This window comes from Zonotrichia leucophrys, chromosome 5 (assembly GCF_028769735.1).
Source record: "Zonotrichia leucophrys gambelii isolate GWCS_2022_RI chromosome 5, RI_Zleu_2.0, whole genome shotgun sequence".
Taxonomy (NCBI): Eukaryota; Metazoa; Chordata; class Aves; order Passeriformes; family Passerellidae; genus Zonotrichia; species Zonotrichia leucophrys.
In genome coordinates this window covers 31,949,295-31,968,180 of record NC_088175.1, presented here as the reverse complement: position 1 = coordinate 31,968,180, position 18,886 = coordinate 31,949,295, and the positions used below count along the sequence as shown (strand labels likewise).

Below are 18,886 nucleotides of genomic sequence, written 5' to 3'. Positions count from 1 at the left end.
TTTTGCTTTTAGGATTGCTCACCACATTAACATGCTGTCTATCTATAGCTTCAGTTTTCATCAGTGAAAGTAATGGTGTGTGGGTATTTAGGTTGCATATGTGTAGGGATTGCTGCAAGGCAGTTGTAATTGGCAGCAAGCCACTGTTTTGTCAATAACCACTGCTTGGTGTGAATTCTTTTATTCCACAAAGGAGTGTGAGGTAGCCTGCCTGTTGGTAGTCAGTTTCCTCATATTTGCTCTGAGGTAAGGGAAGTACTTCAGAACAACTTGGTTTTTCTAAAGCAAGACTGGCAAAACTATTATTTTACTGCACTTTTTTTTTTACTTAGTTTTGAAAATCCAAGCAATAACATGGAGCAGACTTAGTGAATAGTTAATGTCTATGTAGAGATACTTTGAATGATAAGAAATTATTTTAAAAAACACTGAAGTTTCTTTTCTGCCATGTTGGTTCATGTCAGTTTGTTAATAACAGGCTTAATCTGCCAAAGATTTAGTGACTGAAGCAACTTTTGTAGACGAGTACACAAGAAAATTATTTAACTGCAGGATATCAGGATGATGTTAATGGTGAAATTAGAGGTCAGTTCTTACTGGAGAAAAGTTATATTTATGATGTAGTTATACAAAGGCTGTAATGCTGTACAACTGTATTGCACAACAGCAGTGTGTTTTAGAGAGGACAGAGGTTTCCTTTGGTTTTTTTTTTTTGTCTTGCAAGAAGAATCTCTTTGCCCTTTGGGTAACTGAAAAACTTCAAATTACAAAGTTATTCATACTTTGACACTTTATTGAATTTATTTGTAGTAATTCTTAGGAGTTGGAGATTTAGAGTGCCCAAACCTTTCTTTTGCAGTATTTTCATGTGTCAGTCTGCTAGTAAAAAGATCTTCTAGACTTACGTTATTCTCAAAAAATGCTGTTCTATCCCAACTTAAATTGGAAATTACGCAGATTACAGAAAAGATGGACTTTTTTTAATTCATTAGAGCATGGAGAAAAGTTTAGATAACTTTGCATGTTAGAAGTAACACTCAGAAAATAATTATTGACAGCTTTATTTTGCTTTCATAATGATATTCATTTGCCTGGTGAGGGTCATTGAAGCAGATTTAGTTGAGAACTGTTTATTCCAAGGAATAAAAGATGTTTTAAGGACTCAGGGACCTTCCTTCAAAATAGGTGATGCACGTTGACAGATTTAATTTCTTTTGATCCAGAGCATGCTAGATTCCTTCTCTGGTTTTGCCTCCAAGGTAACTGATCTCTGAAATATGCTAAAATCTGTGCAGTCTGGAAAACTGCAAAGTTTTTGTTGTCTGTCTTGGAAATACCTGTCATTGATGAATAAATGTTACCACTGTCCTAGAACTGCTTTCAGGCATTGGCCAGCTTTTTGTTGTGTTTTTGTAATCTGTGTGAAAAAGTCAAATTCTTTACTTGGAAAGAGAAAATTGACCTTATCCAAGAAATGGCAAAACTATCTTTATAAGGGCTGGAGGTTTTCAGAACGTTTATTCTCCTGTTTTATTCTGATCTGTTCACAGTGTTTTCATGCCATATAATTGAGTTTAGAAGTGTGTCAGCTTCCAAGGACAGCACTGAGAGTGTGACATTTTTCTTAATCAAACCAAACACATTAATATTTACAAATCAAGGCTGGAAAGTTGTGGGTTTTTTGTTTATTTCTTTGGGGTTTTTTGTTGTGTTGTATTTTTTGGGAGGGGGGTTTGGTGGGTTTTTTGTTTGTTTGTTTTGGGTTTTTTGTTTTTGTGGTGGGCAAATTCTTAGTAGTTGGTACTTGATAGGAGCTGTCTTGCCTTTAGGCAGGGTAGTGATTTCTGCTGAGCTTAGATTTGAGAAGCAAGTTGGGAACTGCTGCCCCTCAGACAATCCTCAAAAGAAGTAGAGTTCCTAGTGCTGTTGAGGGTGATACTTCCCACCCATACTCAATTCTTATGACATTTTTGAAAATAGAACCATGTAAAAGCTTGCATATATACCTAAGAGTAATTTGAATCCTGAGTTATTAGAGGCCTTCAGAAATTAAGGACTGTTTTCTTTTGCAAGGTACTATGTGGGTTTTTCCCTTCTGCTTCTGTGGCCTGATAGTATGTTTAGTTTAATTAGGTGTGTTGTAAAGGAAAAAAAAAGTTTGGGTTGTGGATACTTCAGTAGAAGTGCCTATCTGTGGGTGTACTTAGATGTTTAGGCCATGGAACAAACAAACTTTACTAATTCTTAAGTCTTACAGGCTTATGTATCCTCCTTTCCAAGGTCTTTTGAATTTCCTTCTTCAAAAATAAAAAAATCTGTGGGATTTTTAATGCTCCGTTAGTCTTGTTGTTCTAATTTAGTTGTCTTGTGTTTAGTCTGGATAGTTTGAGTATTTTTCCTTTCTTGCCTTTCTTTTGGGGATAAAAGGCAAGTGGTTATCCTTCAAACCTCTGCCATAGTTTGCCAGATTAATTCCACAAGAAATCAGATTCCCCTTCCAACTCCTTCCCAGTGTAATTTAAAATGATGTAACAGAAAAAAAAAAGTATCTTAGTACTTTTCAAAAAATGAGCAGCTTAGTGGTTTTTAATCTGGAAAAAGCCAATAAGGCAGTCTGTCTGCTTTTGTTATATTGCAAGGGTGCCAAATACATTACTTGGGCTATAAGAAAGTTGATTTAAATATGCACTGTTCCATACCAGGTAAAGAAAGAGCTAGTTTAGACACAATTTCAACATTTTTACCTGATCTTAGATTGAGGATTTTGAGAGAACAGACTTCCTTGATTCATCTTCCCATAATTAGAGGAAGAGAAGTTTCTGTGACACTTAGGTTGCATGTACCTTCCGAATCTAAGGCCAGATAAAATTGTTTCAGTGCTTAAGAGCAACATTTTTATTCTTTGCAAAGTTGGTTATTGCATCAGAATTTTAAAACAGGATTTTGTGCAAATGCTTTATCTTCTCATACATATACATGCATGGGTCATACCTCACTCTTGTCACCACCTGGCTTATGGTTACATTATCCAGAATAAAACAATATTTGGGTCTAGAAGTTTCAGTTTTACAGCAGGGCTTTTTAGTTCCAGATATCAAATAGAAATCCTGGCCTGCAAGTTTGTTAGGGTTTTTTGCCTCTTGATTTTCAAGAATTCTAAATTAGCAGAGCAGATGAGTCTTAATAATATTAATTTTAATTGCGGTTGAGCTTTGCTGAATCAACCTCTTAGTTTAGTATTGTGGCAGGATTTTCAGCTGCCAGTAATTTATGAGTAGTCTGTCTTTTCATTTCTTTCACAGTAACTCACTGACCCAGAAAGGCTTTTTAATCTTACATTTCACATTATTAATTACATGAAAGTTAGGAAATTTTTAATAGGAAGCTCATTGTCCGGAGAAAACAGTAGACAAAACAGGACTGGTATTCCAGTCTCCTGCTGCCTGCTGTTCTCTCAGGAGTAGTGTTTTTGCTTTAAGCTTAATAATGGTTACTTAGTGTCCTTATGAGTTGCACCAAATTTTCTGGGTAGCTTCACTTAGAGTTTCATGTGTAAATATATACATTTGTAACTTGACTGCCAGCTTCCTGTTTTAATACTGCAGTGTTTCTCCATAAAGGGAATACTCCCAGCTCTGTGTTGTGGTTCTTGTGTGTCCCAGCTCTTCCCCCTGAAGTATGTCCTCAGTCTACAAAGAAGGAAGCAGCTTCTTCCTCCACTTCTTTTTCCCTTTCTCAGTCCCAGCTGTGGGTTCAACTGGGCTCAGCACCTCTTTAAAGGGATAGGGATGGATAATGTTAATGATAAAATATATACTTCCAGTATAAATAAAGCAGTATTTACTCTCTATATAATATATTAGTACTACAATTGCATTAAATGTTTCTTGAAATTGTTGTCATTAACAAATAATTTTACTTTTAATAACGTTTTAATAACACAGAGTTGAAAATAATAATTTAATTAAATTATACATAGTGTATCATATAATAAGTAATAAGGTATTATTTGAATACTATGTGATACATTGAGTAAATAAATTCTGACCTTTTTTTCCTGAGTTTTATTCTGGATATGAATTTCTGGCTTCATACATTAGCATTTTTTTCTTATGACAAGGAGCCAGGTTCTGATACACTAAAGAATGGTGACTGTAGTTCTTTGACTGATCTGTCTGGCCCTCAAAGAAGCCCATTGAGAGCTGCCTGGACTGTTTGTCTTCAGTATCTAATGCATGGTATTTTGAATTCTGTTTCCACTAGGATTCAGACCTAGTGGAAAATGCAGCAGAATTCAGTAGGATATTAGTTTTTTTTAAGTGTTCAGACAACAGTTGAGTTTAGCAATTGTCTGCATATGGCTTCAGGGTGCATTAACTAAAATTTTGGTACTTTAAGGGCTCACTTGGCTTCTTACTTGCAAGCATAATGGCTTTAGTGTCTTAATGAGATACACAGCAAACTAAGGCTGTTTCTGAGCATTTCAAATATGACAGCTTAGCATGAGTTCATGTTGAGTAAAAGAGGAAAAAGGGCAAATGTCACCCTGATATTAGTAAGGAAGGAAGTTGTGCTGCTGCCTTCAGATAAGAAGTTGGATTGTTGTTAATAATGGCAGTTTCTTGGGGCTTCTTGAGTGCTTCTAAAAGTGTAAGCTTGAAAATGACAGCTTATTTAGCAGACATATCTGGGAACATTTTAGTGGCCTTTTACAATATAACCAAGAATTATGAGAGGTGGTGCAATTTTGGTAAAGGAGATTGGATAAAATAAAAATCTTACGTTGTGTTTTGGTTTTGTCCCTTCTCTCCCACCCCAGTCCCATTGCTAGCAGTTATGAGAGCAATTCCCGTGTGACATCTCCATTGGACCCAAATGGACAATTTAATGTAGTTATTAAAGAGGAGCCAGTAGATGACTATGACTATGAGTCAAATATTTGCACACAAGGAGTAACTGTGAAACAGGAAGACACAGATGAAGAAACTGACGAATATTCCAACACTGATGATGACGATCCCGTTGTACAAAAACACCTAATGAGACGCCGTGAAACAGATGGAACTGATGGAGAATTCACATGTAGGAAGCGTATGCTAACCAGTCCTTCAGGTGTTGCCAAAGCAAAAGTGTTAAAACTGGATAGTGGTAAGATGCCTGTGGTCTATTTGGAGCCTTGTACAGTCACAAAGAGCACAGTGAAGATATCTGAGCTGCCTCAGACCATGCTTTCCTCTTGCAAGAAGGATAAATCCCCTTTGGGTGCGGTCCTGGATTCCATGCCCGTGTGTTTTGAAAATCACAAAGACTCTTGCTCAGGCACAGTCACTGGGCCTGAGGAGTTAGTTATGAAGAAAGAATCTCCTGGGAGTAAGGTGTCACAGAAGTACTGTTCAATCAGAGAGGCCCAGTGGGCTCTATCCAAATTACCTAATTTTAATCTCAGGGGCTCAGTAAATTGTGATTTTCCAGACAAAGAGGTCTGTGGCAGAAAAAGGCCTGGCGTACTGAAGAATGCTATGTCCCTCAAAGGCTCTGGTAACAATCAAAGCACCCTATCATCAGCTACAAATAAAAGAGGAAGGCCCCGGAAACTGAAAATTTCCAAGGCTGGTCGACCACCTAAAGGTATAGGGAAAAATGTAGTAGCCAGCAAGAACGCTTCTCTGGGGCCTGGGAATATCCTTCCAGATGTTAAACCGGACCTTGAAGATGTTGATGGTGTTCTTTTCGTGTCCTTTGCATCAAAGGTAAAACCTCATTGTTGTGGAGTAGAATTCAAAATTTTGTTGTTCAGTTGTAAAGCCTTTGTGCTTACAACTGAAGTTGTGTTTTCTTTTAAACTGAGTTTAGAGTTTTGTGACCTCTTTCCAAATCTGTTCTTCATAACATGGTGTTACTTCTTGCAGCTTAGGGAAAAGTAGAGCGATCCAGAGTTCTGTATAAAGGAATGCATACTTGTTTATGAAACGGTCTCATGTTTTGAATAATTCTGGTAATATTTGATGTGATCTACTTTGCATCTAAGTGTTTCAAGGTATCTTAACTTACTCAAGGCTCTTCATATATGTAGGAAGCTCTTGACATTAACACTGTTGATAGAGCTGGTGGAGAAGAGTCTCAGAATCTTCAGGCTCCCCTGTTGACTACAAGTGATCCAGGTACATTTTTCTCCTTTTTTTGTGAGTGGCTCTTTCCTGCAATAAGGGAATTTGTAAAGACATGCTGAAAAAATTAATAATTAGGTCAAGTTTTTTGCATGGCAAATGTTTTTTATATGTTCTCTTATTTTTTTGAGTAGATTGTCAAGCAAGAATACAGGTATTAGAAAAGGAGCTGATGGAAGAGCTGAAGACCTTGAGGCATAAACAAGTAATACATCCTAGCCTTCAGGAAGGTAAGTGGTCATGTACATACTGATAAGCCTGATTGGTCATTGCACTTAGTCATACTCTGCTGATGATTTCCTACTGGTGCCAACACTGTGTATTCCTGATATGACTGGGACCTGGATTCTCATCTGCACACGTTTTTGTTGCAAACTAGAAAATGTGGAGGTGGCAAAAGGTGACTCCTGAATCTCCCAATAGGAGCGCAGGAGTCTGCATGTTTTGTGCCTCTTGCAGAAGTTGCTGAGCCTTTTGATGGTGCCTGTTTTGTAATGACCTAAACCTGGTTGAAAGCAGTTAGAGTTGGTTTTACTCCTTCATAAAAGTAGGCATTTCTTGGTGAGTAGAAGAGCTAGAGATCCAGCAACACTTAACCAAGACTACTTTTAATATGATTTTAGTCCTTATTTCTATGAGTCCCTATTTATCCACTTCACTAGCCATGTTAAAGGGCCAAGCAAGGTACTTGTAGTTAGTGATCTTCTGTTTATATACAGAGTTATTCTGGGGTAGATGGAGGAAAAAACAAGGATCCACAGAGAGGAACTTCATGTTCTCTCTTCTTAGGATGATGAAAGACATCAGTAATGGTAGTCCTGAGACCAATGACGTGAACCTTGGCAGCAGAGCAGGTGATGGAATAATTGATACACATGGAAACATTGTACTGCATACTCCTGAGGTTGTGCCCTGAATGTTTCAAACACATAACTGTAACACTGTAGGGATTGAGTCTCCAAATACTGATCTTGGCTCTGATATGAGCTGTTCTGGGCCCTCACAGAGCTTCTGTGTTGAAGAACATTATAGACTGTCTTGAATGGTTTATGCATGGTGTGTATTAGAACTGGCAATGTTAAGCCATTTTAGGATTTTATTGTGGACCTCCTAGGTGTTACTTTTACCCAAAAAAGTATAAAATTACAGTGTGTTGACAACCATTGGCAGCTACAGCACTTATGAGGGCTTTTACAATGAGATGATCCTGCAGCTGGGAACATGTACAACCCACATGCTTTTTCTCCAGCTGAAGTCTGAGGTGCCTTCTGAAGGGCTTTGAGCAGTTCACAGATACTACAAAATGGACAAGAAATGTCAAGCATTAGGCTAAGAAAAAAACCTCTGAAGAATTTTGATTTTCTTGAGTGGTAATGACCATCATTTCCATCATGTTGGATGGTATTCTGCTGAGCTTGTTAAATAGTGAAATTGCAGTTCAGCAATGATGGAGATAAACCACAGCTTCTAAGTTTTAGAGGGAAAAGAAGACCCAGGAAAACAATTTGCAGCAAGAGCATTGCTACAATAGATGCAATCTGATTGGGCTGTGAAGTGAATTACACTATGAATACTCTTGTTTGACTTCATTATCATTAACATTATCCATCCCTACCCCTTTAAAGAAGTGCTGAGCCCAGTTGAACCCACAGCTGGGACTGAGAAAGGGAAAAAGAAGTGGAGGAAGAAGCTGCTTCCTTCTTTGTAGACTGAGGACATACTGCTGCATGTGGACAAGGAGCCAGATTTTCTCCAGGTTGCCTTCATCTTCCGAATAATTACAGATCTCTTGCCTTGCAGACTTGAGATCCTGGAAGGAACAGACATAGCAGTTTTGATGTTAACTCTGTTTTGATTCTCAACAGTGTAGTTGAGAAGTTTAAGATTCTATTTGAGATTCACTGATGAAATGTTGGAGCTGTACCTGAACCCTACAATTGCTCTTGATCTGTGAAGTTAATAACAGGCTGATGGAGGCTGTCTAGATTTTAGAGACACCAGAATTGCAGGATGCTTCAGAAAGAAGGGAATCCAACTTAAGTGTGTTAAAAGGAAAGTTCCTGCTGGAGCACTGCAGTGCTATGGGATGCTTCTTTTAGCTGGGCTGATTTGAACCCCTGACTATATTCTTGAAAATTGAAGGCACTGTTGTCATGTTACCTATTTCAGGTTAATCAGCTGCAGCTGATGAAGATGAGAAAGTTCTTATAGCTCTTCTTTGCTAGTATTTGCTTACAGCAACTGAAATTTAGCAGTGCTCTGGAAGTGATAGAAATTTTGAAAAGTGATTATTCCCCTGTTGTGTATGGCAGTGTCTTTATTGACGTAATGCTTAACTGTTACCATTTGTTCTCCTCTGGCCACCTGCTCCTGGCTGCAGTCATTCCATTTTGCACTTTTTGGGCTCATCCTCTTGGGCTTTGTCTTGGGTGTTTTTTACTTTGTGATCCTAAACTGAAAAAATAGATTTTCTGCATGTGTGATGTTCTTATTTTTATTTTAAGGGTAAAACAAAGATAGGCTTGCTTTTGCAGGTGGCAAAAAGGAGAGTAAAGAAACATAAACTCTATACTCTTTAAATTTTATTTGAATAGAAAAAAAGAAATTAATGGCATCTTGACCCTTGTCAGTCGACATATTTTTATACACAACGCGAGACTGACTGACTTCTTGTTTTCCCTATGTAGATATGAAAATCACATCTCACTGGACTGCCTGTGATAACAGTATCTGTTTAAATAACCGTGCTTGAGACTTGTTTCATGTCAGTTGTTTTCAGGCTGCTAATAATCTGGTCACTGTGTTTCCACTTGTGAGCATAAATGTGTCCGACCGCAAGGTTTCTGCTGTATGTGCAAATATAACTTTGTTTCTTGAGCCTTGTCAAGCCCTACATTCTCAGTTTCAAGATGCATACATTTAATGTATTCATTTCAAACTTGTGGGCAACAGGAGCAACATTTGAAAGTTTCTATAGCTAAAAGTCAAAATAGAAGTTCTCAGCTCCCAACTGTGAGCTGAATTTTATTGTCAATGGTTTCTTGAATTCAGTATAACAATATTCCCTGAAAAGGTACAATATCAATTTTCCTAGCTTTTACTTTTCTCATCACTTCTGTATCTATATTATTTCTGCCATTGACAAAAATAGCTTTTATTACCAATTAAATCTTTCAATATAACTATTGGGGGTTGTTAATGAAGGAACATGTGGATGCTGCCACAAATGATTCAGTGCCTTTAACAACACAGATTGTTTAGTTTCTTTATAGCCATTTTTCCCCATTTCAGGACCAGATGGGTCCTGAAATCGCTGCCTAAACTCATATCATAGCAGTCACACACACACACTCATTCTTCAGAGCTAAAATGTGGTTTCTTGTCTCTTATTGCTGGTTGAAGCTGATGTATGTGTGATGTATGTTCTTGCTCGAGTTTAGCTCAGTACAAAAGGGGATGTGTAAGTACTGCTGGCAGGCTTGGTAACTTAGGGATATGAAATACCAGTCAGCTGGGTTGGCTTCAGAGAGTAACTCTTGCCTTCAAAGATGTAAATGGTGCCGATTTATTCAGAAAAACAGAGAGTTTTATTATGAGATTTTTTACAACACTTGCACAGTGGTTAATAAATTTGTGTGAAAACTTAAGTAGCAGTCAAAAAATGATGAAAAGTAATTCAGTTTTTTTCTCAAATTCCCATTGTGTAAAATTTCTTTAATTTATACCTGCTGTAAATCCAATGTAAGTAACTATTATGGCAGTAATGCTTTTTTCAAGTCTCTTAAAATGGTGGGGAAATGCCAGAAAAGCCCATGGCCACTGAACGGTTCATCTTTTAGTGAATATCTTGATTTTCTTTTTCGTAACATCTTGCTTCCTTGAGACATTTGCTGTTACTTATTTCTTGTAGTGGGACTGAAGCTGAATTCTGTGGACCCAACAATGAGCATTGATTTGAAATATTTGGGTGTGCAACTTCCTCTTTCCTATTCAAATTACTCTCTGTGGAGCTATCCAGGTACCAATCCCAATTCTCCAGGTGGGTGGAATATGAATTTGCTGTAATCTCAAGTGCCACCTCTTTATTATCAATGAGAAGGAGAGAATGGCTATTTAGTTCAACTTGGTATCTAAAGAGATGAAAATGATACTAAAATGACAAAATAGGAGAACTTATGTAGATCATTTTGTGGTTACTGGGCAAGGAGTCCTGAGTAATTGTGGTTGGATTATTTTTGAGGGTTCCTGTTTTGTGATGGTTGTGATCCAGTAATAGCATCTGTCTATTTTATTCTGACCTCTCAAATTGCTCAGAAAAAGATTAAGCAATCTCAATTTGTCTGATACTACTCACATAGCAAACAAAAAAAAATTGTCTTTCACAGAGTTGAGTATCAGAATTTTCCAGAAGAAGGCCTTGAGATGCCACATGGGGGCTACCCTATAACTTCATGATAATTATTTATTACAAAAGTTGTGACTGATTGTTCTTTTTTAAATTTGCTTGGTATCCAAACAAGTGCATTTCTCATACTGTGAATGATACTGTGACTGTGGTTCTCATACTGTTGGGAGGTACTGTAGTCAATAGTGACTGGATGGGCAAAGTGTAGCTTATTTTATATGCTTATCTTCTACTTAACTGTTTCTCCCACTGTAGTATTCTGATTACTTAATGTTGTTCTTAATCTACTGCTTTTAGGAGCTGGTAGAGGCAGACATTGAATTTCAGATTGTTTACACTGCAGGAGAGGAAGATTCAGTTCAGAAGACCTCAGTCAGTTTAGTGTCAAATGCAATTATTTCTAGCCTAAGAATATGTTAAATGGCCACACAGATCCCTGTTAGTACCTTTACATTCCATCTTAGCTGCCACAGTTGATGCTAACTTGACAGAGATGTAACTGCCTTTTGTGGTTATTCACTGGCCATGCCCCTAATAGATACTCATCTGAATTTGACAGAGCAGTGAACATTAAATGAAGTTTCTGCAGGTGTTATAAAAGCCATTGGCCCAGCTGAGAGGAGAGAATCAAATTACTTTTCTTGCTGTGTGAGGCTGTAGTATAAGCTCAAAACCTGCCTCTTCCATTTTAGCCCGCTAATTAGTTGATTGGCCCATTAGACTTTCAGAGCCAAATGCTTTTGCTCAATGCCAAGGAGACCAAAACAGAAAATAAAGGAAACACTTTATGTGTGAGATTGCAGATGCTTGGCCATAGAGCAGAACTCTACAGGGAATTTGGCCTTCTCTTAAGTATTCTGTTAACTAAAAAAAAAAAAACAAATAGAAAAAATTAGGTTGCTTCAAATATTTTGATTTTGCTACTGTTCACCTATCCCTGAAAAGGAAGAAGCAGAGTTTGCTAAGACACTGATGCAATTAAACTTGGTTCATAAACTGAGGCTAACTTTCTTCTTTTCCAGATACTGGATTTTCTTTTGTTTCCAGGACAGGAAAGACAAATGATTTCACAAAAATCAAAGGCTGGCGAGGGAAACTTCATGGTGCTTCTAGAAATGAAGGTAAAAAAATGTAAAAAGAGAGAGATCAATGTGCATATTTCCAACATGTGGCCATTTTCCTGACCTTTCATGGACCTTGCTGTTTGGTATTTGTTTCTTAGTAAGAGATGTATTTTTTTATATTGAGATTGCTACGATTAAAGAATTTTTTAGTACTGGTTTCATAGTCAGAATAGAGATTAATGAGGGAAGAGAGAAACTTTGCTTTTGCTTATATTTGATTATATTTGGTGTGCCTATATTATATACTATTCTTCTGGAAAGTGCATTTTTTAGAGCTGTATTTACGTATCCTACCATGTTTGTTTATTACAAAATTTAACTTCAGAGTTAAAGTACTCTCCATTAATTTAGGTGGCAGTTCAGAAGGTTCATTGAAGAATCGCTCAGCGTTCTGTAGTGACAAGCTGGATGAGTACCTGGAAAATGAAGGGAAATTGATGGAAACAAGTATGGGATTCTCTTCTGACACTCCCACTTCTCCTGTGGTATATCAGCTTCCCACTAAGAGCACTAGCTATGTTCGAACACTCGACAGTGTTTTAAAGAAGCAGTCCACTGTAATTCCATCAACATCTTACACACTGAAGCCTGTTCCTCCATCATCTACCTCTAGGAAAACAAAGACTCAAACCAGACAGTCATCTACAAACAGTAAAACAAAATCACCTTACAAACCTATTTTGCCTTCACCTTTTCCTCCAAAGCAGAAGCAGAACTTGCCAGCGTCCGGGGAGAAGTCTGCTAAGCCTGCTAGCAGTTTGAGTAACCAAGCAGATAGTTTTGTGCTGCCAGCTGTGGATGAAAATACATTACCAAAACAGATCAGTTTGCGTCAAGCACCACAGCATCATCAAGCACCTCGTCCACCAGGTTTGTCTAAATCTCAAGTGAAGTTAATGGACTTGGAAGACTGTGCTCTCTGGGATGGGAAACCACGGACCTATATTACAGAAGAGCGAGCAGACATCTCTTTGGTAACCCTGCTTACAGCTCAGGTACATCTGTAATAGTTTCTTTCTTATCTGTGCTGTTGCTTTTCTTAATCTGTCCACTTCTGGATGTTGCATAGTGATGCAGAAAATAAGACTGAAGCTTCTAAGGAGCATGATAAAGCATGAGATTCCTTTGTGGTGTGTCTTTGCAGTGAAACTTGAGGGGTGCTGAATTAGCAGTATGGGAAAAAGCTAATTGTGATAATAGTGTGTTGATACAAATTATTAATAATTTAAACTGTTTAAAATTCTCACCATTGAAATTTGAGTTAAAACAATTCTTATTCAGTAACTGCATTTCCTTGCTATTTTCATTTGGATGTTTTCAATTGAGCTAACCACAAGAAAATCCTGGTCATGTAACCTGGTTGTCCCATGATAACTTTTACTTTTTTCACATCCTGCTTATTATCAGGATGGTTTTGCTGTCTCCAGTTGCCTCTCAAAAACCTTCAAATCGCAACTCTGTTCTGTGGGGATTTTGGGGTTTTTGTGGTATAGAGGACAAGTTTTTGTACATAAACAATGGAGCTTGAGGCATTTTTTAAATGAACTTTGAATAGCAATTTTGCATATGCTTGATTGCATTTTACTAAAATATTCCTCTTATGAAAGTTTGAAGTTTATGCTTCTTTAAAACTTTTTTTAGGCATCTCTTAAAAGCAAACCTATCCACAAGATAATAAGACGACGAGCCCCTCCTTGCAACAATGATTTCTGCCGACTGGGTTGCATATGTGCCAGCCTGGCCCTGGAGAAACGTCAGCCCACCCACTGCCGCAGGCCAGACTGCATGTTTGGCTGTACCTGCCTCAAGAGAAGGGTCTTGCTGGTGAAGGGAGGTTCAAAGCATAAGAAAATGATGAAAAAGGCTGTGCGTGGAAATCTTGTGCTGTTTGGAACACAAGGACAACAGCAAGAGGATGAAGATGGGGAAGAAGAGGGCGATGGGGAAGAAGAGGAGATGAAGCAGAAGGATAGGAAGAAGAGAAAAAGGGTGGAATACAGTGAGTATTGGTGGAGATTACGTACAGCAAACCACCAAACTTCATGGGCATTTTTTCTTAGGATGTAGTAGTGATGCCATTTCTAAATCCAGCTGACTTACAGGAAACAGTATCTTTTTTTTTTTTTATTCTTACTTATGTGATCAACATTTTGGGCACTGTGTAGTTATTTATTGAATCAAATGGTTGGAGTTTCTTCTTGGTAGTTTAAACTCCTGTTCAACTCTCCAAATGTCTTTAAAAAGACTATGATGGATATGGTTTAATTACTGCTGTCATTGTTGGTAATGTTCACTGTTACAGTGCAGTTATCTTTCCTTGTAAACAAGTCATTAGAGCTGCATTTTCAGTTGCTGTATGTAGCTGGACTTCCTTGGGAGTATAGCTATTTGTGGTAATTTCAGATCTGGCCTAAGGTATGCTCAGAAAACCAAATTGGTAGAAACTGCCTGTGAATTTACATTTTCAGTTTTTTCCTAACAATATTTTTAGCAATAGCTAACACAAAATATTATCTGGTGTTCTACTGGAATAAATTAATTCTTCCATATGTTTCCAGTATACAGGTCTGGGTTTTTTTTTTTTTTTTGTGTTTTGCAATTTTTCAGTAAGCAGCATCAGTGGAGGTCACTTATTTTCAGTAGTTTTTCAGATCTTCTATCACAGTAAAAGTGAGAAATGAGGATTAGTGTACATTTTTACTTTCATTTTTTTTTCCTTGTAGACAAATCCCAGTCACTTTTGACTAGAATTTGACGCAAGAAAAGCATCCAGAAGGATTTTCTGGCAGTTTGGATTAGTGATTGCTGCATGGCTAGACCTCAGACTCAAACAAAAAATTCTGTTACTGCTGTGTTAGATGGTGTTTTATTTGTAAGTAATTTTTGTTTTTTCTTTTTTTTCAGCTATCTGTGATTCAGAGCCAGAACAACCTGTTAGGAATTGTCCATTGTGGGTGAGGGTGGAAGGTGAAGTAGATCCAGAGCCAATTTATGTCCCAACACCATCTGTTATTGAACCAGTTAAATCTATGGTACTGCCCAGCCCAGAGGTCTGGCTTCCTAGTAAGAACAGATCTTCCAGTGGAACAAAACCAAGCAGAATGTACATTCCTAGACCCAATCCAGTGGTAAGAGAAAAAAACAAAAATGCATGTTTTTCCTTGTACTGAAAACTAAAACAAATGCTGCCAAAAGCCTCTGTACTAGACAATTTTAGAAAAGTTTGAGGTGGAAGCTTAGGACTGATTGCCTATAGGTATGTTGATAAGCTAGGATGGATTGATTATATATAGAATATTACTATGTTCATCTTCTGTTGAGCATTTATTATAGCAGTATGGAAATGGTGGAAGGTGATTATGATTCACTTATAGCCTCATTTAAAAATACAGTAATATATGCTATTTTTGTCAAAATTTAGTCCTGTCGTGTTTGTTAAAGTTAATAGCTACATAATGTAGCCTATCTGAATATGAATTACTTGCAAAAAATGTTGGGATACAGACACAAAGTGTTCAGTGGAGTTCTGGAGGGGTTTCTTTGGGTTTTTTTTTGTTGTGGTTTTGTTTTGTTTTGTTTTCTTTTTTTTTTTTTTTCTTTCTTTCTTGAGATTTCACTGCCAGTGTTCTAAGATTCTAAGAATCTGGCTTTGTGTCTCCCCTCACGTTAGTATCAGAGAAAAGCAACAAGAGCAATAGAGGAAAAACAACTGTAGAGTGGAGTGTAGTTATATCTGAAGAACAAGCATACCACAGTAGCTATTTAATGTATACCAGATAATGTTAAACAATGCATGATGCTTAGGATTTGTTGTTTCACTTAGAAGAATATCTGAATGGGTTTGAATCTCAGGGAGCTGGTGGTGGCTATGAGATGATACTGAGAAGGCGGATCTAGCTTTAAATGCTAGACTTTTCTTTTGACCCTTACTATTGAAGCATTTATTTTGAAGTTTTTTAGAAAGCAGAGCTGTTTTGTGAATCTGATGTGCATCAGGAACAGAGAAAAGAGGGTTTTATCTCCTTTTTTTTTATCTTTTAGATTCGAGAGGAGGACAAGGATCCTGTCTACATGTACTTTGAAAGTTTAATGACTTGTGCGAGGGTGCGAGCCTATGAACCCAAGAGAGAGGAGAAAAAGCAGCAAAAAGACAAAAGTGATTCACAGATTTGTAGTGTAAAGGTAAGAGGTCACACTGTAACTAGTGTGCATTATAGAATAGGCAGAAATGTTGAAAGTGGTGAAGTAATATTTTCCCCAGAGACTCCTGCGTGACATGAGGGCTTGATTTGCTTTTGTTGGTGGTGGGGCTGTGGAACATGGAGCCTAAGTCACTTTGCAGTGCTGATAAACTTACTCTGTTACTGTGACATTACAGTTTCTTGTCTGGGGAGATTCCTGTCTGCAACAAGTGCAGTATTATGTAAGGCTTAAATGTTCATTGTTAATAGAGCTCTGCTAAGATGAAGCCTGTAACACAGTCAAAGACAGCATATTTCTATCATTTGAGGTGACCTCGTTAATTTTGTGCTGTGACTTTTAATGTGTAAGTAAGATGTCTAGGATGAATATTTTCTTGCATTTCTTTCTTCCAGCAGGAGCATGAACCAGAGCTTCAGTCTCCTGAAAAGGCAACCTGTGAGGTAGACAAAGACAAAGATGCATCAAGAGGTAAGAGCTGATCTGGAGTATAATTCCACTTGGTAATTACATGTTTTTGTAGTATTTCTTTAAAAAAACAGTAGCTCCTGATGAAACAGAAGTATGTTTGCTGGGGGAGTTATTACAGTTGTTAATAAAAATCTTATGACATGGATACAGCTTCCTGTTTTCTTAGCAGCTGGAGAGGGACACAAGGAGATACAGCAGACTAAATATCCAGTGCTTGCTGCTGCTCTAAGTGTAAAATGACCAGTGCTGCCAGTAGCTTGTTTAGCAATAAAGTATAAAACTGCAGACTTGTCTTCAAGGTGATTAGATACTTGGAAAGGAATGGAAATGAATGGCTTTGCTTTGTCTGGGTATTTTTTTCTCCCACTTTTTTCCCTTACTATCACTTTGTAGTCACTGAAGAATTAAATATCTAAGTAGCACTGGGAGGATGCGATCCTCATGTTCTTCACATAGAACTGGTTGGGACAAGGAGTTGTTTGATGTTGAATTTGTTTAGTTCAAGTTGAAAAATTGAAGTTTTGCTGTGTTAGTAATACTGGGTTTGAGTTTCTAGCTTGTGAAGAAATAGGCTAGACATCCATGTTCTCTTTCCGTCTGAAGCGGCCCAAATCATGTTACAAACCTTAAATGAGACATATACTAGAGGCATTGTGTCATCTACTTATGAACCATATCTGCCTTTTTGAGCTGATCTTTTTCCTGTTTAATGTATACAACAGTGCATGCTACATTTAAGGATGGGAATGGAAAAATAATACAATTAGTTGAAAATGGTGGTGCATTAGTAGGTGAAATTAAAATGGCCAGGACACAGGGATCAACATCCTTAGTTTTGCAAAAAAGAGCATTGTTGCTCTAATGACAACAAAAGATCACGCTTCTGTTTACATATCTTCTGCAAAAGACAGTTCTGCTAGTGGCATGTCCCCTTATGCCATTGTAGGACATGGGTGCTTTTCTGACTCAAAGAGAAAAGTGCCATCTCTTGAACAACCAGTGATGCTTTCTACCATGGTGGTGTATTTGGAGAATATTCACCCATGTATTGAAACAACCCGGCTTCGTTTAGCTTGTGATGCAATGGGATACAACGTGACGTGGTATGGCTGCGGGGATTGAGCCGTGAGAAATAATTACATTAGTTTTGCAGTGAGTTTTTGCTTGTTTGTGAAGCTCTGCAAGGGAAGGTGATGCTTTGAACAGTTCCTGTACTTTCTGTTGGCCTGCAGTTGAGCTGAACTAAGGGTGGAGGTATGGGCAGAATGAAATTGTTTGACTATCTAGGTGCTTAAAATGCCATAGTATTGCAGAAACCTATTTCAATTCTTTCTCAGAGAAAAGCTGGTGTTCTTCCCGTAGTGAGGGGGACTCTTTCTCCACCTCCTATGTTCATCACACCACTCAAGGTGAACCAACCAAACTTATCGAGATTATCTCTGACTGCAACTTGGAGGAAGATCACAATAAGATCTTGACCATCTTATCACAGCATATCAACAGTAACGCACCACAGTGCCTCAAAGTGGGTAGCTTCACTATTGAATTGGCTTCGGAATACAAGGCCCAGGATGAGAACCATCCTTCTGTCTGCTCCTCCAGAGTGAAAATTTCAGTGCCGTCCTACCAGGACAAGGACGAGAAGCCTGAGATCCCTGTCTTGGAGACTCCTGTTAGCACGGTGGCAGCATGCAATAACTCAGAAAATGTAAAGGTCACGCGACCAGACCCAACGGACAAGTTGGAGGAGAAGCTGAATGAGAAGCTGCATGGGGGCAAAGGCAAGCCTTCTTATGCAGGGGTTTCTCCTGCAGGAAAGCTGGTTGCCTACAAATGCAATGCTAATACGAGCCCCTCGGGCTTGATTCAGGTGGGTCTCTCTGCCTTTGCTGTGGAGATTCGATGCAGTTTCATCCAGTACTATCCCAGAACTCCTTGACATGGAGACCACTCTTTAATACGTCTTTTGCCTATCCAGATAAGAGTTCTTGGTATCTGGTGGCATTCCTCTCCATAATCCTTTCAAGATTTACTCAGTAACAGGAAATCTTATCAGAATCCTGAAACTTGTCTTTTTGGCAATTTGGGTCTTGTTGACCCAAGTGCAGAATCTCTTTCAAGATCTTTTCAATTCTTTGTCAAACCCCCTGAAGGTGCATTTGACACATAGTGCTTCTAAGTGAATGATTTTATGAGTCCACAGAAAGAATATTTTCTGGGGAAGTATACACTGTGACAAAACTTTAAAATGAAAATGTAAACATTATAAAATTGCTTTTTGCTACAGCTAACTGTTAATCTTCACTAACAGCCTGAATCTTCTTTGTAGACTATATATTTTTCATCAAGAGACTTTATAATCCTAAATTCACAGGGTCTTTTCCCTGCAGTTTTATGTTGCTGACATGATGTTAAGAATTAGTAGTAGGAGCTATGGGATTAGGATGAAGATACTTTTCTTCCATCATAGCTATTTGTGGTTATAGTAAAGCCACTTTGAAGAAAATCATATGAATTAG

General features: G+C 37.9%; 1 protein-coding gene across 11 annotated transcripts in view; it reads left to right on the top strand.

The window, feature by feature from the left end:
* MGA (MAX dimerization protein MGA) overlaps positions 1 to 18,886 on the top strand; it is a 59,090-nt gene that overhangs the window by 13,549 nt on the left and 26,655 nt on the right. For 8 of the 11 annotated variants that reach the window (XM_064713920.1, XM_064713924.1, XM_064713925.1 and 5 more), the window contains 11 exons: positions 4,820 to 5,750; positions 6,074 to 6,161; positions 6,302 to 6,397; positions 10,078 to 10,206; positions 11,595 to 11,693; positions 12,048 to 12,691; positions 13,338 to 13,695; positions 14,601 to 14,824; positions 15,738 to 15,878; positions 16,292 to 16,367; positions 17,705 to 18,237. In XM_064713920.1, coding sequence (XP_064569990.1) covers positions 4,820 to 5,750; positions 6,074 to 6,161; positions 6,302 to 6,397; positions 10,078 to 10,206; positions 11,595 to 11,693; positions 12,048 to 12,691; positions 13,338 to 13,695; positions 14,601 to 14,824; positions 15,738 to 15,878; positions 16,292 to 16,367; positions 17,705 to 18,237 — 3,319 coding nt within the window. The remainder of the gene's footprint in view (positions 1 to 4,819; positions 5,751 to 6,073; positions 6,162 to 6,301; positions 6,398 to 10,077; positions 10,207 to 11,594; positions 11,694 to 12,047; positions 12,692 to 13,337; positions 13,696 to 14,600; positions 14,825 to 15,737; positions 15,879 to 16,291; positions 16,368 to 17,704; positions 18,238 to 18,886) is intronic. The other 3 variants (XM_064713922.1, XM_064713927.1, XM_064713926.1) reach the window with 3 other exon arrangements.